Source organism: Dromaius novaehollandiae, chromosome Z, assembly GCF_036370855.1.
Source record: "Dromaius novaehollandiae isolate bDroNov1 chromosome Z, bDroNov1.hap1, whole genome shotgun sequence".
NCBI classification, from domain to species: domain Eukaryota; kingdom Metazoa; phylum Chordata; class Aves; order Casuariiformes; family Dromaiidae; genus Dromaius; species Dromaius novaehollandiae.
In genome coordinates this window covers 54,376,588-54,401,968 of record NC_088132.1, presented here as the reverse complement: position 1 = coordinate 54,401,968, position 25,381 = coordinate 54,376,588, and the positions used below count along the sequence as shown (strand labels likewise).

The following is a 25,381-nucleotide window of genomic DNA, read 5'->3' as shown; positions in this document are numbered from 1 at the left end:
CTATCAAGGGAAAAATAATCTGAGACACAGATTCCTATGAGTGAGAGAAACCTTGGAAAGCAGTAATGCCAAAACAGACTTAGAAGTAGTAGCTGACAGCAAATTAAGCATGAATTTAGAATACTAATTTGACAGCAATAAAGACCAATTCAATTTTTTCCTGCATAAGCAGGAAGCATAAGCAGAGGTCTCCTGTCACTTGAGATCCAGAGGCCTCGTTAGCAGAAAGATACTGACTGCTGGAGGGATGGAGAGAACAGCACACACAGTAGAGGTATTTGGAGCCACAGATTTATAAGGAGTGGTTTTAAGTTAAATATGTATAGATTGGTTAAGGGACAACAAAGGAAACATTTGACAATATTTGAAGGGTATCAACACAAAACAGAGAATTTAATGTGAGAAATAGGATTAAAAAAGATGAGTTGAAAAGAAAAAGAGCTTTTGAACAATGTGTTCAGAAAATTGTCAGTTTTATCTGTTGATTTGCAGGATAACATTTCCAGAGAAGAGTGGAGCTGCATCTCTTGGTTCATTTAAAACAGTTCTGCAAAAATACCAGTAATGAGGAATAGTGCTTGTGCAGCAGGAAATAGATTATCTTACCTAAAATGCTAAATCCACAGAGCTTGTTCATCTTCACAATCCTTTGTGAGGAATTACAGGTAAATTAATACCACTTGTCTAATGCTGTATTCTGGGAAACCAATGTAGACAGAGAAATGAATTAACATTTGCCAGCAAGAGAGCCGGTACAAAAGCTAGATTTGTATACAGTGATAGGTGCAGATGCGGAAGTCTCTGGCAAAATTCTGGCAATTTTACTTGCAGGACTTCCTGCCTCCCTGTCATACACTTTGTTTCCTTAGAAGTGGTTTATGTAGATAAGGTATGTTCTCCATTGGTGTTACTTCAGTTTCCCTGCTTGTGCTTCATGGAATCGTAGTTTATTATGCTGAGCTGAACTGAGCTGAACATGTTGATATGTTGAAGTTTCATCAAGGGTAGCAAGATGACCAGTTCAAGTGATCCTAATTTTGCTGAGTGGTGTCCCTGTCTGTCTTAAGGAGTAGTTTCTGCTGAAGTGAATTAATATGACTGAAAAGCTCCTGTTTGGTCTGTGTAGAAAGAACCTTGCAGTATTTTCAGTATGTAGTGGCTTCTGATCAGGAAGCATGCACAGATCTAAAAGCCTACAATCTGGTCCTTTATTCACCTTGGGTTTTTGTATCTCATGTTGCAACATCTTCAAAGTCTTGGCAATAATTCCATGTCAGTTTTGTCTTTTAGCAGATAATAAGCATTATTTTCAATGGCATTGAAATTAATTACTTTTTTCTTCTTCAGTAGCGTTACTAGGTTTTTTTATTGGTGATGTCAGGACATATTTTTTGTATTCTGAGAGCATGAATAGGTGCTTCCCGTATTGTCTGATTCTGCAGTTCTCCAGTAATGTTGACCTATCAGATTGGGTGTAAGCAAAGGGTACAGTTTTCTGAAGCACTGAAAACACTAAAGAACCTAAATCTCATGGTTTAGACACTTAGGAACCAAAGTCCCATTAGCTTTCAGTGAGTCTGAAGGTATAGATAGATGTTTGAGTGCTCCTGTAAGCATAACACACAAACTGGTTTGTGAATATAGTTAAGGCATACAGTAGGAAAGAAGAGCATATTCGACTTCCTGTGCTGCTTCTCCTTCCATCCAGGGCAGGGGTGAGGAGAGCTCTTCAGCTAGTTACAATGTAATAAAGAGAGCAATCCCGGCTGTCTCTTGGCAGCAGCAGCCAAAAGAGTAGTGCTAGGGGATCTTTTCAGAGTTTCAGACATATCATTTCATATCATGTATGCATCTTTTGTAAGTTCAGTACAGCTGACCATATACTACAAAGAGCCTGTTTATATCTTTTCAATGTGAGCATTTTGCACAATTTATTCTTTGGGTTTTTAGCCACACATCCTCACAGGAGTCATCTTCAGGCTCTTGTGGACTGTATTTGCAGCCCTGTGTAATGTTCAGTGCCTTTCCAGAGTTTCTATCCATCACTTTGTTGCACAGCACACTAAGGCGAGTCAGCCAGGGTGTTACTTTTAGGGATGCAGGAGCTGCAAATGCACCAAGGCTCAAGGGGCAGAGAATTGCAGGCTCCAGACCACAGTTTTGTGCAAGGCTGGCCGAAGAGGGGAGCCATATTTTCGCCCTTCTGCCCAGGTCCCTGGGTAAGGATGTTAGGTCACTGGTTAGATGCAGTGGAATAGCCTCCTCATTGCCCCCATGGGATCCTACAGAACTACTGTACTTTGATATGTGCATCTGCTCATTCAATATCAGATTTTCTTTTTCTGATTGTTTTTTATATTCTCAAATCATCAGTTAAATCCTGTGTACTCTGTGACTGAGTACTGTCTGAGACATTCATTCTGTACAGACTGAGACATTCACTGCATGTTTGGGGGAGTTTCACCTCTTTTAATCTTACTGCAGTTTCTTGCTATGAAGAATATTGTTTTCAGCACGACTGAGAGAGCCAAATTAAGACGCAGCCTGGTGGAATGGGCTTACATCCAAAGTCCCTTCTTTATTCTTCATGTGTAAGATTCCAGTGCGCAGAATTACAGAGAAAAACTTCAAACCACTGAGGCCTCAGATAGCTTGGAACAAGTGCTCCAAGAAGGAGAATGCCATCAGTTTTGAGACTTATTTCTTTGAGGGACCCCACTAATAACACTCAAGAATATGCTGTTAGAGAAGAAGAAAAGAGTGCAGAAGTTTTTGTCTGTCCACTTAAGTAAAAAAAAACCCTTGCTGCTGAGACATACTCTGTTCTTGTCTCCTTCAGAATGGATCTTTTTTCACATCCTCCCCCTCGTTATGGGTTAAAGATGTGCCTCGGTGACATGCCTGAAGGTAGAGCCCTGTGACAATTTGCAGGGGGTATTGCTTTGAAATTACAGTTTGATGTTGTCTGAATTTCTCCTGGAGACTTAACTTTTCTGGATTGCAACCAAAGATTCTTTCCTTTCTGAAACCTTTTCTATGAAAGCTGTGGACAATGACAGCAAAAGATTCAGTAAATTCATCCATTTAAATCTCAGTCGTGCCAACACGATTGTAAGCTTGTACTTTGCTCTCAGTGATTTTAACAATGCGCATTCAGATTTCCCATCAGCAGGATCTAGAGTGGAAAAAACAAATGCACTACCGCATATGCATTGTGCTATATGCAAGCCCTGCGCTGATTTATTACCTTCACATTTTACTCTCCAAGTTAAATTAAGTCCTTATCCTCTGACTTCTTTCAGCTTAAGATGTTATTTCTTCTCTAATGCCTGTGGCTAAATGCACAAGAAATTAAATGGTGGGTTTTGCATAAGAGTAAATTCTTTACATTAGTTTGATAATTCCTAACAGATTCTATAGCGGTTTTCATTCACTTAATTCTAAAATCCATTACAAATGCTTTTTGATATTTAAAAGAGATATGCTGTATGACTGATTTCCAAATTGTTCTAGTTTAAGGCTCCAAGGTCAAAAGTTAAATTTACAAAACTTTTTCTAATATTTTAAGAAAATGCTTTGTCTTATTACTTGGCTAATTTTCTTGAAATGTTCAATTGCAGAATGAGGTATTGTTTAAACAGCTCCAGACCATGCAAGTATTGTGTTAATGTGAATGATTTTAGGAGGAGTAAACTGTGTTCCAGTAAAAATACAGCAGTAAAACTTGCAACCTTCAATTCTTCTTTGATCATGTGGATTCTTTGGGATTTGATTCCCAGCATTGCAAATTGGGTCAGTAATTGATAGTTCGTTGTACTTCCATATAATTCATGTTTTTTTGCAAAACCACAGCAGAAGCATGACTGCCTCCTGCCTAGGGTGAAAGGACTGATTAGGCAACAGGAACTTTGGATCACTGAACTGCTTCTTCATGCTGAGCTCTTACAGTCTTGGCAGGGCCCGAAGTCAGGGGAGTTTGCTGTGCTGGCTCAGCTGTTTGTGCATCAACAGTAAGTGACTATAGCATCGAAAACAGTATCAGAGGGCAAGACGGTAGAAAACGAGGTATGTGGACCAAAACCAGAAGGAGGAAGGAGGTTTGTTCACTCATAGGAATCTTTATAGAATCAGTCAATCAATTGTTGCATACTCGGTGCTGAAAAATTAATGCCAGTGCAGGCTGACAGCATTGAATTGCAACTGCATATGGAGAGCCTGGATGGAAAGAAGGTGAAGCTGCTTAGTCCTTGGAACTGTAATAATACAGCATGCATTTTTGAAGGCCTTTCCTGCCTATTGCTGTCTGAGATATTAGTAATCATCCAAGCACTATATGGAGAATGTATATAAGGAAGGGACAACAGAAACAGAGAATTTTCTGTGAATCAGAATTTTTAATTATTCTGTGAAATGCATCTATAAATAATCAAACCATGGGAGTTATATCCAACCTAATATCTTTATGCAAAATTAACACCATCTCGTCCAACTGAGTTAAAAATGTGATCTGTCTTCATTTCAATGTTAATCCCCTTAATCAAAAGCCTGCATTTCCGACAATATCATCAGCACAATGAGACACTGTTTAGTAGTCTAAGGAAATAGTTGTCTTTAGAATGAGCTTTTTGTGTGGGAAATCTGCCACAGTCACATTAAAGTATTATTGCATAGACCTGTAAATCAACGAATAGTTTATGGTTCAGATCAAATCTGGTAAATCCCAACCCGGAATTACTCACTATTAGCTATGTTAGTGAATGTCATTTTCTAAAATCAGTTTTGTCATTTTGGATTATTTTCTGTGCACTGTATGTCACTAGTGTTTATCTTGACAGAAACCAAGATACACTCCTCTCTGTTAAAAAATTAACTCTTTGAGCTGGAAAATAGCATGTAAGGATGAATTGGTATGATAAACATAGGCAAAGTTATTTTTACATGTCTTTTGCAGTTCTGTTGGAAATTTTCATTAACTTTTAAGCCATGGCTGAATTGGACAATTGGAAGACTTGCTCCAGTTAAATATTTCATAAATACTACTTTAACATATAAATATATAGAGAAAGGTATGTTTGATCATTTGATTTGACTAGTTTCTCTTAATAAGTTTCCATTAGGGCAGAAGTTCAAGCCCAAACATTAAGTGATTAATGTACCAAAGCTATTAGCATTAAATAAAAGATTGTCTCAGAAAAGGCTCGTTATTCATCTGTCAGTTATTGGTTTAATATTTACCTTTAGACTCTATCTAGTGTATTTGCCCAGAAATACAAGTTCAACTGTATAACAGAAATTGAGAAAGTAGAGAGTAAAGGCTGTCCACACAGCAACAAATAGAACAACTCTTCTGCGCCTTTCTCTGACAAGACTCTTCAAAAACAAATTAAAGTCAGTGCTTACTATCTGTGTTTTCTGTGTCTGGTAAACATATAAAATATATGTGTGTCCTTCATATGTTAGACACTTCCCATTATACAGTGGTGTATCTGGTATGTTTTAATGGGAAAATCAAGGACTTTGTTTTACAAAGAGGAGGACACTTTTAAAAGCTCAGATGCAAAGGAGAGTATCATCTGCATTCAGAGTTTTTGGAATTGCCAAATTAACTGCTGGAAACATACATTTTACTAGAAATGGTTAGTTCCTCATACATTTTTCCGGATAGACTTCGGATACACTGAAATACAGCACCTGGATGGCACAAGACACAAGGTTCAGAGGCTGATGTTGGGTAATGGTAGCCACTTCAGTGCTACACTGAGCAAGATGCACCCACGTGATCAAAAGAAGTCTTGCATGATTTTGCTGTCTGTTCCTGCAGATCATGACCAAGTCTGGCCCAGGTGCAGTATGTTGTAATATTCATAAATATTAAATGCAAGACTAATGCCTAACAGTGTCACATACCGTTCTATTTTGTAAGCCTTTTTAACCTCCCTTCCCAAACATTACAGATCTAAGTTTGAGGGAAATATAACAGCTTTCTGACAGTATATACGGTTTAGTCACTAAAACACAGTCATGTCTAAGAAAGAGCAGAGCACCACTGATGACAGGAACATTGCACAACAGATTTCAAGACAGGCAATGAAGAATGCTAGCCATTTTATATCTGCCACAAATAAGAAAAACGCTGTATGTGGGCGAGTGTAATTAGGTCATTGGTCTATGAACCCAAAGCCCTATTTTCCCAACTTTTCTTGTAATTACTACGGATGGATATTTTATGTGTGTCTCTGATTTGGCTGAAAAATATATTAAAAACATAGCCAGAAAACTCCCAACTGGCTACACGTCTAAATAGCTTCATACATCTACATTATTCCGAGGAGGTTTGGCAAGAACAAAGACATTTGCTCAGTAACTGCCAACTTCAGATACCATGAGCTTTCTAGGCTTTAAAATCCCTGCTTTGTGTAGAGGGCTCTTTGAATAGCTGTGACACAGGGGACAATTTCAGGGGGTCTATGGATCATAACAATTTCCTTAGACTTCTTGTGGAGGTAAGATATTGCAGGATTCAATGACTGCTAGAGCCTAGAGGCTACAAGGTGGCTGAGCACCTCTTAGTGACTTGGCTTCAAGATGTGTTGGAAGATTCTGTTTCCAAATCTCCTATTTGAGGTTTCTTTTTCCTTTGAATGGTAGAGTTGGAATCTGGTCTTGTAAAACATTTGTCACTGCAGCATGCATTACTTATCATTGTGTTCTTTTGTAATAATAACTTTCTTACCAATACTCTTGTCTGTATTATTTTACCCAGTGCTCTTTTCAAGATCTTGAAGAATCTTTGTTAGGGTTGTCATGTTTGCTGGGCACGTTGATTTCCAGGGGGTTTCGGAAGATTTTCTTAATTTTCTATGACACAAAGAAGCACTATTAACATATTAACTCAACAAAGCCTTTAGTGATTCTGGAACTAGCTTCTCCATTAAGGGAGTTCACATCTGGAAAGGGTAGCAATGCATCATGCGTTGGAGGTTCTGCTAGAGTGTGGTGTACATAACCTTTAAAGCCTGTTTCTGCCACCAAAAGCTGCCTATTTTGTAGCTGGCCTAAATCCAGCTTCTCCCAATTTGGACTCAGACTGGGTTTATGCCAGCCAGCTACTGTGTTCCTGTTCACGTCAGAGCCAGTGCGTGGATTTGGCCATTTGGACTGCTGGAAGACAGGGGAGGAAGCAATAAATGAAATGCATGGAGAGGCATGGTGGGAAAGTAGGCAATTTTGGCATTCATTTGGGACAAACTGCATAAGCCACTGTGGCTTACACATACATATGCAATGTGACTATTCTAAACTTGTGCCAATAACAACTCCCTTTTACTACATAGCATGACGTCTGTTCACCTCTCTCCGGCAGCCATCTTCAGACTGCCAGTGACAGCCTCTCTGTAAATGTGATTTTTGTCCAAACTTGCCTTGCTTTGAGTGGTCCTCAGGAGACCCATACATTTCTTTCCCTCACCTGGGTTTGTAATACTTCAGTTTCTACTCATAGTACATATAGTCTTGGAGTAGGGACTGCCATAATATTGCTGGTGTAGGCAGAAATTACAAGAATCCATGGAGCAGCAAAATGCAGTTTTGTGGTGATGCAGAGCAGTGTCCCAGGTAGCGCCTGCTGGTGTGCCAGGATGGAGCGAATCCCCTGGACCTTGTAACGGGTGGCAGCGGCCCTGTGGCTCGTCCTCCTCTGGGGCTGCTTTTACCTCCTTCAAATTATGGGATGGGGGGAGTTAGGGAGAGAATGGGGAGCCCGGAAGGCAGCTCCCTCAACAATGTAATACTACTGGACAAGATTATTTTCCATTTTTCTTTTTAGACATTTTAGTGGCAGATTGGTTCATCAAGTTCAAGCCTTCAGGAGATCAATAAACTCCAGTGGAGCAGGGCAGTATCTCTGAGGGAATTTGAATCACCTGTGTTTTTTGCTTTAAAGAGAATTATCTTTGGCCTCAGTATTCTCTTTATCGATTTAATTCTAGCTCTTAGCCTTGTATTGATCTGGGCTGCTCACCACAGACAGTTTCACTAGAGTTTTTGTATTTTCAGCCAGTGATTAAAAGAAAAAAAAATCACATCTTTGAATTAAGCATGTTCTGTAAGGAGTGATTTCTAGGAACAGTCACTTGCATCAGGCCCGGTTTTATCACACTTCTGTTGTCTAATCTGTGATTGCTGACACTTAATAAACACACAGAAGTGCTGGGGATGAATGACTCACTATGATAAAATAGTAACTTTCCTTCTCCTCCCCCTGCACCCAAGCCTTCTTTTGTGTTTTGAGCCAAGCTTCAAAAGAGTTGTCTTGAAGGTTCACGTAACACCATTTTTCAGCCCATTCTGTAAAAGTCCCCTTTAAGGGGGGTGGGGGTGCCTTTCTTTCTCCCTTTTTTTGAAAGCAGATATACCGAAATCGTGCAAGAGGTCTATTCTTTCAGGATTTTTAGCTCCATTTGGGGCCCTAACAAGATCTGTGTAGTTTTGATAAGCCTTAAGTCCAAATTCCAAGCCTTCTGAATCTGTTCATTTTTATAATACCAGAGACTGCTCTGGGATGGTTACAAGATGCAAAATAACATCATAACACACACATTCTGTCTGGGAAAATGAGTGTTTCTTTCTGCCATGGTTTTGCAACAGCTTTAGCGATCAGAGTTTTATTCTTTGTTTCTTGTGTATCAACTCTTTCATCTGCTTTTAGTCCACTTGCTGTTATGAACAGGGAAATAGTTAAATACATCTATTAGTTAAACTATGTGTACTGGTTAATCAAACTGTGTGCACCTGTAAGAAAAAAAAAGTACTTTAAGTCATCCAAAACAGCCTCCTCTTCTGTAGGTTTAGGCATCTTATCTTTGAGCAGCAAATGATACTATGCCTATCAGCTGCCTTTATATTGACTGCATTCTACCTTTGTAGTCTGCTGGCAATTTTGCTTTAACTCATTCCCTAAAAAGTCGCATAGCTGCAAATTAGTACGTTACTTTTTGTCACCATTTTGGCTAACAGAGGAAAGTTTAATACAGCAGGCTTCACTAGCCAAAGTCATTAACGCAAGTTTTATCAGAGTCTTAATTGTTCTTCATGTACCATGCTGATTTATTTATAATTTGGCCAGATCTTCTCTTTGCCTGAGGCAAGCAGATGCAACATAAATAGTATAGAAGGCACTTTCACACTCCGAGATGTTGAACTCGAGTTTTCTCCGGGCATCGTTCCTACCAAGGCTCTGTATCTCCACCAGCCCAGCATAGCTTTATCTAGGTACCTTGTTTGGGCCCACGCTGTACTGTCTGCCTCACTAAGCTTAATGTGCCTTACACCACTGTACTTCTAAAAGAGAAAACAATCTTATTTCCCTCAATGTAGAATTAAAACACAAGAAAAGTCAAAGTGGAATATTTTTTTCCGCTAAAGTTGACTTTGTGGGTCGTTATTTGTTGCTTTCTACTCACTGACTCCTCTGCCACCTGTTCAGCTCCAGTTCAGGTTCACTAGTGACTGATCGTTGTTTCACAGAGCATTTCAAATAACAGGTAATGAAATAATCTACCCTCTGTGAGAGATCTGCTTCATGGTGCATCCAGTCATCATTAGTACTGATTTTCACCATCATATGGAGCTTCAGTTGAGAAGCTAAAGACTGAGTTGGTGTATAGACTCAGTGGCACTTTCTCGTTAATGGACGATCTGTTGTCACTGTGGGGCTAACTCTAGTGGGCATGAGCTGAAGCATGTATTAGGTGCCGTCTTGTCAGTGCTACCGTCTACGTCATACTTGATATAAATAGGGTTTAGATTGCACCTCATTTTGGCAGCTTGACATTTTTCATAATCACAAACCTTGTTCAACTTTAGTGTGTTTGTGTGTAGAGAACATGAGAAAAAATTGCTTTCTTTTTACACTTTGTTGTTGCAGCTATATGGAAAATTATAAATATCTTTACTTCTTTGCTCTTGTTGTATTGATAGGTAATTTGTCATTCCTGGCTTTGGTAATTGCTGGAGTGCTATTCAGTCATCCGTTCCACACTCTAAAAGATCTTGAGAAGTTATTGAACATTGTTGTATGTTTTATAATAATACTCAGTGCAAATGCTGCAAAGCAGCTGTAGGAAAAATCTTTAGGCAGAGTATATTCTGCTGATAAACGGCAGCATTCAGACTAAACCTAATGACTCACTATTATATTTTATTATTTCATTGTTTCCTCCGCAACGGAACATTTCTCTGGCTAAGAGAAACAGAAACAATTGATAAAATTTAAATGAACTGCTTCCCAGACTTCTGAAATTTCTAGCTCTCCCTGCTAAAAGCCACAAGGCCCTTGTCAGATTTTTTCTCAAAGTAATATCCGAGAGTGCAAGATGGGTTCCCTTCCTGAAGAATTGCTGTGACGTGACGTATAATTTTACTGGTGCATTATGTCGTGTTTCAGCATCATGCAGTTAATTGGTCTGTTTCTTTGGTCTTTTTGCATTCTCAACAGAAAACGGCTTGCAATCCTTTCCTTCTAGAGTAGAAAAAATTTAAACTCTAAAGAATTACATTAAGCTTGAAACTTGACAGTTTGACAGTACCAAGCCCTCACTGTAATTGCTTTCATCAGTTCCCTCCAGATTTAGAATGAGGTTTTATTACTGTTGCCTGAATATCTTATTACAATTAGCAATACCGAGTATGAAAAGGTAGAATGGATTCCTTTTCTTATAGCTTATGGTGGAAAGCTGGACTGGAAATTAGTTTAAGAGCTCATGTTGGTTATTAAACAGCCTCAAGGTTTCCCAGTTTGGTGCTTTGTACCAAATATCTCTCTTGTATCAGAATTTTTGCAAGGATGGATATCGATTGTTTATTTCGTTCGTGTTATAAATGTTCCCGTAGTTTAAAAACATGAATAGAATCAGTAAGTCAATGTCTAATTTCTGTATTGTTCGTCTTACATGATTTACATTCAGAGAGGTACTTAGAAAGAGTGCTACGTACCTGACAGAGCAAAGCAGGAACGATTACATGCAAAGTGAAGACACATAGCACTGCTGAAACCTAAATATGGAGTAGGATGTTAAATATTGTGTCCTGAGCCATGCTTTGCGTTTTCTTGCTTCCGGTTTGTGTCAAAACCTAACAGCATGCAAAACGAGGAGTCTTGTTTGTTTATTTTTATTTTACCACTAGTTTTAAAGGATAAAAATCAGTCTTAATAAATGGCCATAGATTTTGGAATACTCTCACTAGTGGGTCCAGAGATGTCTGGGAAAAAAACAAACTGTATATTCTAGATACAGATTAAACATATAGTCCTCCTGCTAAGTTTTGGGAGGCTCATGTAGGTTTGTTTTTTACAAAAAACCTGTATGGAGCTAAATGAAGCTAGTGTCGAAAGTCCCGTGAGTTTTAGAGACCTTTGAATAGTCCCTAATGTGTAGATTTTTTATGAACATATCTATATTCTGTTAACAGTCAAGAGTGTGTGTGTGTGTATATATATACATGTATATATGTGTGTGTGTGTGTATACGTATATGCACACACGTGTGTGTGTGTACAAAATAGTCAATTGTTATATTACATACTCTTAGTAACAAACCTCTTCTGAAGAGTCACTGGGGGATTGGAGCTGCCCTGTGCCAGGAACTGCAGCATACCCTCTGCTGTTGCTGCAGGGAGTAAAAGAGGGAACTCATCGCCCCTCGTAAAATGAGCCCACAGACCTACAGGGTTTCCGTAATACTATGTGCGATCTTTTAAAACATGTCAATTCTTTAGTCTAACTCTGCTCTGAAAGAAGCTGATTTTATTAGAAGAAGAGCTAAGTTAAGCTTGGACAATTCCAAAAATTTCTTTTTTTTTCTAGTGCTGCTAAAAATGCTTTCTATCTTCCAAATTTATTGGGAACCTTTTCAAACAGCCATTTTTGTTTATAATAATGCTTTTTTTAAAAAAAATGGTTTTTAAAGCAGTCGGGCTTTTAAATTATTTGCATCTGTTTGTACTGTCTGAACTGATCTCAATTATGAGAATTTATGCAAGGGCTGAGGCAGTATGTGCTATGTTTTAGTGGGAACTCCTCACTCTTCCTCTTTTTTTTGTAAAGATACATATTTCAGACAGAAACAAGATTCAAAGTGTAGGAACTGTCACAGTCTTAACTAATAGAAGACAGTAACTTCCCTGGGATTTTGTACTGTAAAAGTACTGTTGATTCTTATTTATTCTCTGGAAAGGAAAATGGAGGCATCAGATGAGGGGGTGTACTTGAAAAATGTCAGCTTCCCTTTTTCTGTTTTCCACTACTGCAGGGTGGATAAAACCACATGGGTTTCAAATAAGTGCTCCTGTTACTAATAACCTAAGACTCAAGTGTAATTACATTTTCAGTGATTCATCTATATAGCACCCTGGGTTATTTTACATAGACAGCATCTGTTTCACATGTGCCCCGTGATTATTTTATCTGATTGACATCTGCATTCTCCTAATAAAGTCCCAGTTGCCCACCTGTATGGTGCTGCCTTTTTTCTTAATGCATTTGTAAGATAAAATATCCTTTAGAGCACCATGCTGAAATTCACAAGATGGAAAGTCAGTCTAAGTTTGTCAGTAACAGCACCAGCACAGTTTTCAAGGCTCTCTAAAGATTAGGGTTTTTTAAGTTAGTAGTTTGAATGTTTGTTTGAACACCAGACTAGTACAAGGAAACTTTGGTGGAGCTACTTCAGATTTACAGTAATGTATCATAACTGAAAATAAACTCTGGCTCAAGCTGTATAACTGAAAGGGTTTTGCAAAGAAAATTATTGTGTGTTGGTATCAGATCAATTTTGTCATGTTGCTTTTCCTCCTATTTATTCTATTCTGTATTCTAGTCTATGTTATTCCTTTTCCTATATATTACCTGTGGAACTCCTTCAAGATGTTGGGAATATTAGAAACTTATAGGGGCTCAAGGGGAGACGGGACCAGTTTGTGAAAGATAAATCTACTGAATGTCACTGAACACATAGAAATTAACTCTGGTTTAGGAAGCTTTTGAGCTGCAAATGGTTGGAGACAGAAAAGGCACTTAAAAAAAGTATTATATGAGCTTGCTCTTTCTTGTACTCTTCAAAGAGCATCTGCTTTTGGCCACTGTTGGAGACAGGATTTGGGGCTAATTTGGATTGACCCAGGACAGCTGTTATTATGTTCTACTTCTCTGATAAATTATCTTTCTCGTTACCTGTTTTAGATTGGCTGTTGCAATTCTTATACAGTGCAATATGTGCCTGTTTCTTCTTTTCAGAACACCACTGATTTCAGTCCAATGCAGGTCACAGTGACCAAAACTGCAGAATGTTTTGTTATGCTTCGAGCAAAAATAAAAATAAAAAAAAAAGCTTTGCCAGTGTCCATGTATAGTGTCAAGTAAGACAGTGCTGAGCAGGCCTGGACTATGAAGCGTAAGGTGATCTCTCCAAGTAAGGGTGGCGGGAACAGCGGCAGGGCGGGAGCTTGACTGTCTGACACCCACAATATGCGGTCTCAGGGTTGTGTTAGTCCATTAGGTCTGTGGCCTAAAATCACTCTGAGTCCCTGTTCTTAGCTTCCTGTCTCTGAAGGCCCAGAGTCTGAGCAGAAACATTTGGCAGAGGGACTTGTGGAATATAGGCTCTCTAAAATTGGGCCTATATTCATGCAATAGCAGTAATTGGAAATTTCCAATTCCATGCAGGGTTGGTTGCTGTCTTTTAGCTTGCCATGCTTGTAAATTCACATCTTGTAACTCATGTCCATTGGTCATCTTAGTTCCTTTTGCAAAACTTTGATGGGTGGCCTGCTACTGTGGAGACAGATTTTGAATGGTGCCCATTCTGCACTCCTCTCCATTTGGCCTTTGGGGCAGATTTTCAGCTAGCCCAGCTCGGTCACAGTCAGTGTGGTTGTCTTGATTTAATACTAGTTAAACCTTTAACCTTCATTACTGTAACCCTGGGGAAAGTCCCTGCATGAATGCCGGGACTACGTGAGCTGAGACTGTTCCTAGATTCTGGCACAATGTGCATGAAAACTGTTACACCAGAAAAGGAAATCTCTGAAATATAAGGGCTAAAGAATTTTTCTGTGAATTTGACCATTTATGAAAAAGAAGTAGAGAGGCTTGTTAGGAAAAAGAAACCCTGGTTTACATAAGATTTTTTTGAAAGAAGCACACAGGGCCAGTCCAGTTGTCTTGGTTAGTTGGGGTTTTGTTGTTTTTGGAGGTGGTACAACCTTTTTTAAAAATCTTATAGTCTAAACTCTCTTGCAGCAACGAGTAATGACTTGGCTATTTAGTCTATTGTTAAATGTTCCTGGTAAAGTACTTAGTGCAGATACTGCTGCCTAGGCAGATGCAAGGAGCAAGAATGGGTCTAGAGCTGGGGCTTCGGAGGAGAAAAAATGAATCATTTTGAAGTGACAAGAGAGCATGTTTATTCTCTCTGTCTTACTGCAATTGCATCCTGAGCTGCAGATCATTTCTGCTTTCTGTAATAAATAGAGGATGTATTTTAAAAGTGGCTTCTTAATTCCACCAGGCAGACATTCTGTGATACATGTGTTTTCTACAGGGAAGGTTGTTAAAGCATCTTAACCACGTGTCCAAGTTAAAAAGAAGCATTACTGGAGAGTTAACAAGTTCAATAGTAAAGGCCAGATTCTTTGGCCCACTTTTGTTTGCTTTATGCACCTCCAAAGTAAGGAATAAGCTTGGTGCTAAGTGAACAAAGCTGACGACTTTGCCCTGGGTTAGGAGACATCTTGAGGATGACTAGGATGTGATGAAACAGGTGAGGAAACAATCTGCTGTTTTAGTCAGAAAATAACAGTGGCTGTTGCAATGTCCAGCTCTGTTTTGTCTCAGCCAACTGTATCTATTTTTACTTGTTTCCTCATATTTCCAAAAGGCTGGATGTGCTGTTGGGCCCCCCCCCCCCTTTTTTTTGGTTCTGCCATTCATACATGTTTCAGCTCTCACAGGTGTCGTAGGTAGTGATTTGATCTTAAATATCAAAGGTTTGATCTTATTTCAGATAAGTATGAATGAGTTCAGATCTGGAACTGGAGAGAGGACAGGAGGAACACAGGAGAGATTGAGTGGGAGCTAAGAGACAGCAAAAGGTGAAACACAATTAAGACTATTAAAATAATTTTAGATTCAATACAAACATTTGGGGGATGGGGGAAGCCTGTTATGTGTTGTCTGCTCTGCCTGAAGTTGTACCTGCTCCCAATTTATTCAATTCACTGCTTCCAGATTAACTAAGAGCTCCCTGCTGATGTGTCTTTCTACATGCATTTTGTTGTTAGAAAATATGTACTTAAATCATATTCATATATTGTACTGATCCAAAGTGGCTTTCTGCAATAAGCTGATTAAAGTGAATAATTCAAACCTCCTGAGCAAATCTGTGGAACCTGGCTATGACAGGTTTCTGTCCATGCCCAGGTAAATGTGTACAAACTGTTCAGCAGGGAGAAAAGCTTTGTTTAATTTGGTTATGGGGTTTTTTTAAAGATCATTTTTAGGATTACTGCCCATGGATTTCCTACATCCTTCTGACAGCAGGATCTTTTTAGATATACCTGGTTATTTTGTAAAGATTATCAGAGTACCTTACTGCAGTATTGAGGGGGGACTTTTCATCGTATGAACACTGGGCTAATCCATTTTTCTTTGAAAATGACCTTATTTAATTTTATTAATTTATGAAGTTGTGGTTTTCATTCTGTGGCAGTCAGTGTAGAGAATCACCCCAGAGAGTCGCAAGCTGAGGCCTTAGTTCGGGAGAGTTTGCAAGCACGTGCTTAAATTTAAGTGTGTGTTTAGCTCCTATTGAAGTCAATAGGATTTAAACAGACACTTTAGAGCCTAAAGAGTGGAAAAAAGAGAGTGGAAAAGACGTGGAAGATCTGCAGTGCAATTTAGGTTTCAGAATCACTGGATTTCCTGCACGTAAATGCTTTATTTTTGTGATTGGATTCAATGTGGTTTTGCAATTGTAGCTGCCATCTGCAGGTTTGGGTTGTCATGCCAGTGGAAAACAGGAATATCGTATTATTAAAAATAGAACAAAAAGACAACCTGTGCTTTGACTGGTAGGACAGACTTCCAGGTCTTTACTGAAATGAGATGGAGTAGTGTGCACAAAAGGCAGGCTCTGTGGCAAGGCTGGGTGCTAAATAACCCTTCCCCTTCCATGCACCTTCCGCAACTTTGCATCGACTGCTGGCAGTCACAGTCTCTATCCATCCTGTGATCTGGGGACAACAACCTGAGGAGCACATGGACCTGCATTTCCTACACAAGAAGTTGGTTCAAGGATCTGTATTTGGCCCCTTAGGTCTTTGGATATTGATTATGACCGTCATGTGAGGAGAAGGAAGGGTTAGGGAAAGAAACAGCTCCACGGGTTTTACAACCTGGAGAAAGGCTGCAACACAGTTTAGCCAGTGCTGGAGTTATATAAATGAATATGTGATTCATAAGTGCTCAATGACTAGTTATGAGAAATGACATTTAACATTCGTTGATGAATTTGCAATTCACTGAATTCTTGAAAGGTCTTGACAAAATTCCTAAAAAAACGACATTTTCCTTTACTGTATATTCTTGTAGTTAAGATTAAGAGATTGATTTGTATTTTTTCCCTCTGAAGGCAGTGGTGTTAGTGTGCTTCTCAAAGTGAATGTGGTCTCGTTTATTTAAGTAAGAAGGCGTTTAAGTGGAAATGAGCCACAGAAATGTGTGCCACTTGTCTAAAACAAACATGGTGTAGACTTTTCCGTTTAAGTGATATCTATTACTACATTTTTAAGTAGATCCTTGTTAGTAAACATCTGCAAGTGTGTTTGATCAGATAGAAAAAGATCCAGAATTATATTTACATCACTAAACTGGGATGTTCTTTTTAAATGAGTGAGAACCCGCACCTATGCCAACCGAATTTAATGGGAAATTTGCAACTGCACGGATTCAAATCCTTAAAAAATTGCTGTGAGCATTGTTCATTTACATGTCTACGCAGCTGTTTTAGATGTTATGCATGGTTTTCTGAGGTTTTTTTTGATCATATGCTTTATATAACTAACTAGAGTGGGTGATTAATAATGTTATGAGCTGATCTGCACCAGTCATTAGAAGATATATCATTAAGAGATATATAGGTATCTTCCTAGTTTAGTAGATTTGTTTGCGAGTTTGTTCTTGCTGCAATGAATGTGTCTATTTCTGTCATGTGTAAGTGATTCTTAGATCACTTTTCTCCCTCTGAAGGATTCCAGGATGATACTTAAAGAACCTTCTATAAGCATAAATCAAAAATAACCTCTATCTTGAAAGTTTATTACTCTAGAGAACAAAAAGTGGCACTTGCAAGGGCTTAAGATAGTGTTTAGCAATTGTCCTGTTTTTTGAAGTTAAGCTTTAGGTTTTATTTATTGAGAAAATTCCAGACTTATCTTGCTCCACAGTGGTTGTGAAGCATGCAGGTGCAGTTTGGCTTTTGGCCAGAGGTAGAAGCTTATTAAGGATCACTGATTCCCTGGCTGAACATTAGATTTGTGGTTACTTCATTGAAAAAATTTTTCATTAACAGCGTAGTTGAACAAGCTTACTACTATCAGTCTGCTGACCTTTACTGGGACTATTTGCTTAATACACTGAGTGTATGAAAAGGCCACACAGGGAAGGTTCTCTAAGAGGGATAGAGACAGTCTTGCTTAAGCTGGAAATGATTTCTGCAGCCATTTCTTGAGTGCTTTTCTCTGGCCCCTGTGCATCTGCATAGGTACAAGTACAACCCAGACTCTGGTGATCCCTGAGGCCACCGTTTCCATTCAGACCATTGAAATCCACAGAAAAATATTCAGTCTCCTCACTAACATAACTTAGGGAAGAGTTTACCAACTGTAATTTTGGATCATGATGGTGATTGTAGCAAGCAGGTTCTTCATGATTCTTGGTCTGGGGTTTACATTTTGTAAGATCAACTTGAAATATATGGCTTAGCTTTCAAGTTATTTCCAGGAATAAATGCCAGAATAGACCATATCTGGTAAGTGAATGCTCATAATACTGCCCAAACTAAACCCAGCTCTTGAGCTTTGTTTTTTTATTTTAAATTAAATATAAAAGGAAAATACTTTTATGAATCACCTTGTATTACAGCCATCAGCCTTGCTGTAAAGGAGAATCTCTGATCATATTTTAAATCATGTATGGTTTCAACTTTATTTATATTTTTAAAATTTATCTTTAAAAAGAAATGTCTGCAGATGGTATTCTTGATGCATCTATTCATGTGAAAGGTTTTCTCCCCTCCTCCCTTAAACCAGTTCTTTTTCTTTTCATGTTTGAACTTTTCTCTTTTTGGCCAGTAGCCTTAGGCAGTCAATATGATGCCTCCCAAGAACTTACGCCATGGGGAATCAGTTATTCTAGGCCAAGGTTTTTAGGTATAGTCGCAAAGTCTATTAAGTTTTCACCTAGGCCTTTACTCAAAGCTCCTCTTGTAATCCTCCCTTAATAATGACTGCTGATAAGCACCTTTCTTTTGAGGTCTTTCTGTGAAGACAGTGTTTATACAGCCATGACATCAGATTGTTGATAAATCAAAGAATCCAAGTATTTTCCTTGGGATAGACTGAATAGATCATCTCTGGAACACAGAAGTTGCTCTGAGCTTTTGTTCTGTCAGTCATAAAGTGACTGTTTGTTACTCTTTGAGTTTCCTCATACCTTTGTTTCAATGTTAATACTATAAAGACTATCCATTTTCTGTTTATGAGCTGCTGCTGCCACCTATTTTTATGATATTGAAGAAAGTATATGCCAGATTATATCCTCTGTTACTATCAACTCATGTTATTAAGCCTTTATTTTTCAGATTAATGACAAAAATGAAATGTTAGACCAGACTAAGGAAAGAAATTCACACTGAAAATTTCAGCTTTTCTCTAAAGACTGCTAAATATCTTCTGGGAAAGCTGAAATCTCCTCTTTTAGGAAAATGTCAGCTTTTGATCTGAAGTGATTCTTTTAATTACCCAAGAAAAATGAGGAAAATAATGTAATGGTCCAAGGACACAAGTTTGCCTCCTAAATTAATCAAGCTTGTTAGGAAACTCTTATATCTGTATTTATTTATGAGACTATTTCTCTTTTCAAATCCCGTGACAGTTGCTTGAGCACAAAAACTTCAGTAAAAGTGTAACCACAACTTGCTGGGCTGCATATACAAGCATAACTAAGTACAAGAACCTTTCATCTTTCCAGCAAGGAATATCTCAAGATGAGCAATTCTGCTAATGGTGCAGCCTCTGACCTGATTTTGTTTCAGAACAACTACAACTGTTCGATTCTTTTGCCACTGAAAAGCTCTTTTTAATTGTATCATTTGTAGCAGTCATGTACATAAGAATTCTTTTCTACTTCATACTCCTTCAAAGACATTGCAGAATGGAATTGGCCATGTACTCCAGCAGGAATTGTGTTGTACAGATCTTCTCTGTGGTCTGTGTGAACAGAATAGTTACGTCACTTGAAAGACATGGGACTGGTCCATCTGTCCTGCTGCAAAAAGGTGTTGCTTTTTCTCCCAATCTATGCAAAGCCATTATCCTGCAAGGCTTGGAATTACTTTACTGTTTAGTTAAGTCCTGTGTAGCATATCTTCTGTTTCTTATGGCTCGTACTCAGCTGTGGAAAGAAATATCAAGTAATGTAACCACTTCCAAATCTTGGGCCAGAATCTCAGCTGGTGTAAGTCAGTAGAGCTCCACTGACATTATTAGTACTCCAGTGATTTGCACCAGCTGTGAATCTAGTCTTCCATCTCAATTTATGAAGGGATTGAACTAAATGTCAGGAAATATGAAATGATCTCTTATAGTCAGCAGTTCTCCAGATGTGTTAATGGAGTTTAAGTTTACCAAAAGGCAAGACTTCAAAAAGTGATCCAACAGAAGAATAAACTTTCAAGAAGAATGCCTTACTTACAGGCTTTTTGGCAACAGAGGACAATACAACTCACTGCAATTTAAAGAAATTAACTTGGTTATACAGCAGGATATGGTAATACAGCTTCAGTGAGAATCCAAGATTTAAAATAATTTCACAGCACAAAGCAAGCTGTTAGCATGCAGTGAATAATTGCTATGCAAATATGAATCACCCAGACTTAAAGCCAAAATTAAGTTGCTTATAAACTCCACGTAAAGAGTCTAATGCTTCCACTTTGCAAGTGTGGTTCAGAGACACAGTATTACAACTTTTGGAGATTAAATGAGGACTCTGTCATTACAAGAACACAGAAGCTTAACAGTTCTAGCTGTGTAAAGTTAAAACTCACCAGTGATTTGGCTCTTCATACTGAAGTATTTTATAGATCTGATCTACTGTATAGTGTTGAAAACAGTTTACCCAGTGAGGATAAAATTTTTGTTGACATTACTCTTTGCCAGCACTGTCAGGCTTGCTTTTCAAAATTAGAAAATGCTGAAATAGGTGAAGCCTCAGTCAACAAATCTGAGGTCACATAAGTGTCTTAGTATTATGCCAATGTGCATGGTACAGGATAGTGAAAGATTTCTAAGCTACTCTAAAAAAGACTTTCAGTACCTGAAATAGCCTGTGGTGATACAGATGTCTTCACAACCTAATTTACAGGCTGGCAAGACCATTTAGAATTAAGTAAAATGGTCTGTGTGCTACTCTAGACTATATCATTCAGATATGTTCTCCGTGGAGATGTAATGCTTTAGACTGACCCAGAAGGGTATAAGGATAATGTATCTTCAATAAGTGAAGTTGAACATCACACTGCATTGGGGTAACTGTACTTTAAAAAACTAGTGTATGAATAAGTTGATTGTTATCAATCAGAATAGCTTTGAGTGATCTGATTCTGCTGACCAGAGGTTATTGGCTAAAGGTCAGATTTTGACAGGTTTGCTTTACAGTTAGCCCAAGTGACTTTTGATGAGGCAGATGTCTATCTAAATGTCACTGCATGTCAAACAAAAAGACAAAGTCCTTGGACATGATTTATTCAGGCACGAAGGAAAGCATTTTGAAGAATTTCCAGTGGTAGCTAGTTAGATTTCCAGAGGAAGAGGTGATCGTAATCTGAAAATACAAGCATATTGTATTCAAAGCAGTTTACAGAACTGGAATGATAGATAGAGTGGTGAGGAAGCCCTTCTGAATAATGGAGAGCTGTTAGGAAGTCACAGCATCTGAGATCCAGAGCTTACTGGGCTTTTGCTGATTCCCCAGGAGCATGGGGGATGCCACCTCTAAATGAAAATCATTCCCCAGGTCCACAGCAGAAAGCATTATAGTGAAAGTGCTGAACCTCCAAAGATTTCATCGCTTCTGCCAGAAAACTTGAAGTCTAAGAAGCTATGAATCAGATAGTGGCTGGGGTCTTAGAAAACTTACTACATTTTGGAGATTGCAGTGTCTTTAAAGCAACTTCTCTTCCCCAGAGCTTTAAAGTTAGAAAGGAATTTTGGAAAAGTTGGTTGTCAATCTGTATCAAACTGAATTTCAAAACAGTGATCAGAAATCTTGGATTTGACTAACTGTGGTCGCAGTTATGGAGCAGATGAAACCAAATGCTTGAGTTAGTCTGGAAATTAGGATTGATTCTTTTGGAATGTCTCATTACGCTAAACCCTCATACGGCAGCATTTGAGAGTAACACTTTCAATCACTTCTGTCTAGTTCTTCTGTTCCTGGTGGATGTTGTCTTGGCCTTGACAATGTATGAATTTTTCACCTTCTTTCTGGACTACAGCAGTGGAGCTTGGGCATGAAGCCGTCAACCCTTAGGAAATTCCATGCAGTCCAAAATCCTACAATACAGGCAACTACAAGCACATCAGGTCTGTTTTCTACTTCCTATACTGATTTCCCACAGAATACCAAGTCAAGATCAAGAGATTGGTTCTTATTTTCAAAGCAGCTAGTCATCTAGGCCCAGAATATCATGTCTTCAAGAACTCCAATATCTGTGATCAATAATGCTTCCTCCTAAAGCTCACAAAAATAAATGTCTGTGCAGGATTTAAAGACTTTTTTGGAATCCAGTCTATAAATATAAAATTAATTCCCATAGTGGCTGGAAGCTATTGCAAAAGTCATGATCTTCTGAATTGCAAGATGCATTTCCTTGCCTTGCCTTCCAAAGGAGAAACAGTCATGTTCATCAGAATCCTACATCAGAGAGAAGAGAAACAGCAAACATGAGCACTTCGCAGATGCCAGGAGCTCATATAGCAGAGAGATGTTCAAACAATCTGTGGTGATGAGGACAGTCGAAGAAGTGCTATATAGGACTAAATGATGCAGAGTAGCATGTTATTCAGTATAGTGGATGTCTGATTCTGGCCTGAAGTTTTCAGATAGGACTCTGTAGTGTCCAGTTATCTGAGACGAACCTGCATCTTGACGCATGTATATCAGTGCATGACAAGTGCTTCTATTTGCATACAGTTATAGCAAATGTAAACATAGCATGTACAAGTAGAGGCCAGGGATTTGTAAGTCTAGAAGTTGCAATCATGTGTTATGGAAGGATTTTCTGTATTTGCCCTTGTTTCTTTTGCTGTGTTGTTTGGAGAGAAGCTTGTACCTTTGGGGCATGGGCCTCTGGAACAACTTAGTATGACTCTTCATATGCCTACACGCCAAACTGATGGACACCAGATGTACATTTAGCACCAGGACAAAGAGAAAGAGCAGTTAACAGAGCATCATCCTGTGTAGCAGCAAAAGACCGGGTCCTTTGTATGTTTTCTGTGTTTGTCCTCCTTTCCTTAGCTGTCCCTGTGGAAACTGTGGGTGAAATGGTCATTCTCGGTGTTCTGAAACAAAATAGCTGGAGCCTTGACATTTATAAACTGAATTTCATCTGTTTGTTTTGCTGTTGCCAGCTCATCAAGTAATTAGGTCTTTCAAAGAGCACTTTTCTCTTGTATGTAACCTTAACAAAAAGCTCAAAATACACTATGAAATGGTTACCTTGTCTGTGTTTATGTTCGATTTGTTTATATCTGTATCTAAATTTGTTTCAGATTGGTGTCTTTGCTTTATATTTCCAGACCTGATCTTGCCTCACAGAAGACATCAGGCAAGCATTCCCCGGATGTGATGTCTCTCGAAACCCTGGAAAACACTTGTGAGCCAGAGGACCTCTTTGATGACATCTAACTATGTGCTGGATGAGAAGCTGAGAGAATAGAGCTCCTAGTAGACACAAGCTATAAAACTTAGAAGGCTTAGTTGTAGACACTGAGCTGAAATCTTTACTGTAAGGCTGTATTTGATGTGTGTGCGTTCTTCGCTGCACAGTTGCAGACCCTTGACCTGCTGAGGCTTGATTTGTGACAGCCTTGAAATCAGTTCAGCTGGTTGGCCTCTGTGTAGATCTTTTATCACATGTATATTGAGAAAGAGAGCATCATCACAGCATTTTTACGTCCTAACAATCTTTGGCTGCTGATCATATTCAGGATCAACTGGTTTCCAGATGTCACCAAAGAATAAGTCAGACTTAAGACTTGAAGAAGACCTAAAGCTACCACTGTACTTTCCTTGTATAGTACCCCTTTCTTGAGAAGCTCAGCTTAGATGCAGTCTAGCTAAATCATCTTCAGCTTCGATTGAGATGTCTTCAAAAACTGAGTTTAAAATGGTATCATCCGAAATGAAGCATCCAAAGAAATGTCATTTTGCTTGTTACTTGAAGATTCTATGAGGCATTATGCATTATAAGGTGTATTCTTGCTTCTGGGAGTAAAATGCTTATAAAGTCAATACTGAATCTATTTTAACATTCTGTAGAAACCCATAGCCCTTAAAATGGTTGTTTTTCATTACTACTTTGATTTTTCTTAAGGTGATTTATAAAATAATAAAATGCATTCTAAGTCATCAATTTTGTTTTTATTTTATTTGCTTAGGTGCTTTATGTGTAAAGGGACTAGTTAGCAAAGTGTGTTAATGCCTGACCCCTTCCTGCCTAAAACTGGCGCGTTTCTTTATATTGCGGATTTAAGGCCTTGTCAGAGAAAAAGTTACCAAAGTATATTTACCTTCAGTGGTCAAAATCAAGTGTGTAGAACTGAGCACGTATGTCAAGTTTCTGCTATGCAATTTTAAGAGCCTGAGTCAATTCTCATTTAAGGCAATAGGAACCAATTCTTCCATGCCAGAAAGGTTGTGATCCAACAAGGGTTTTAAACATGCGAGTAATCCCATTGAAGTTAGCGGGACTATGCAACATAGTATTGCTTCTGTGCTCTATGGCTTGCAACAGTCTCTGGAAATTACTTGGTATTTTTGAAATGTCAGCTTATTTAGGCCCTGATTCTGCCAGCATTTAAACCTATACTTAACTAAAAGCACCTGTGTCAGTACTTGCAGGATTGGGGCCTCCTTTAAGAACCTAAATAAGGATCTGGGAATATTAAATTTAAACATTCCTTTCTGAAAACATGGTCACAGCATTTTAAATTCACAAAGGGCTTTGGGACAATGTTATAAATCACACAGTAAAAGCGTAAATGGCCAAAATATTTTGCTTGCTACAAAGGCTTTGTGCCTGAGAAATGACAGGACCACAAAAGACCTATTCATACAACCATTCATAGACACTGCCTGATTTAAAATCTTCCAGTGCTGATCTGACAATGCTTTCAGCAAAAGCTTGTATATAGTTTCAATTTTAATGTGAAAATATTCCATGACTTAACCCAAAATAAAAGAGCTTGGTTTAATTGTGCCCACAGCAGAAAATGAAGGTAAATGGAGCTGAACATCCTGGAAAACTCTGCTTTCAGGAAGCCATTGGTTTCTAATAATAAAATGTTATTATATAAATAGCATTTGTTATACTCAATTGGCATATGTAGTAAATCCTGAAAGAATGTTTATTCTTTTCTCTCTTTTTTGAGGTTTATAGAATCAAGCCAAGAACTGAGCAGAAAATGATGTGATGGTGGACATACCTTGGACTGTGTGAGCACAGGTGTGTCATCTAGTAAGGGTAGCCATGGTACTTAGCCAGTTTTCAGTCAGCTGAGACTGTTTATGTATACAGAAACACCTCCTCTCTCCTTGAAGTCCACTTGTAACATGTCAGTCTCCACAACTGTGTGAATGTTGGTGAAATGCTCCTTTCTGATGAGTTTATGTGAGAATTTACTGCTGTTCTGCCAATAAGGTTCCATTTTCCAGTCGACTTCGAACAGGAAAGGCCCACCAATTATAATGACAAAATGAGCACAAATTATATGTGAGAGCAGGAGTGAGATTGCCAAGGCCACAGAAAATCAGCAGTACTTCATT

General features: G+C 38.6%; 1 protein-coding gene across 2 annotated transcripts in view; it reads left to right on the top strand.

Moving 5' to 3' along the window:
- LOC112983650 (DNA repair protein XRCC4) overlaps window positions 1-23,965 on the top strand; it is a 191,411-nt gene extending 167,446 nt beyond the window's left edge. The window contains exon 8 of one of the 2 annotated variants that reach the window (XM_064502480.1): window positions 23,107-23,965. In XM_064502480.1, coding sequence (XP_064358550.1) covers window positions 23,107-23,242 — 136 coding nt within the window. In that variant the 3' untranslated portion in view covers window positions 23,243-23,965. The remainder of the gene's footprint in view (window positions 1-23,106) is intronic. The other variant, XM_026100900.2, reaches the window with a different exon arrangement.
- The last annotated feature ends 1,416 nt before the right edge of the window (window positions 23,966-25,381 follow it).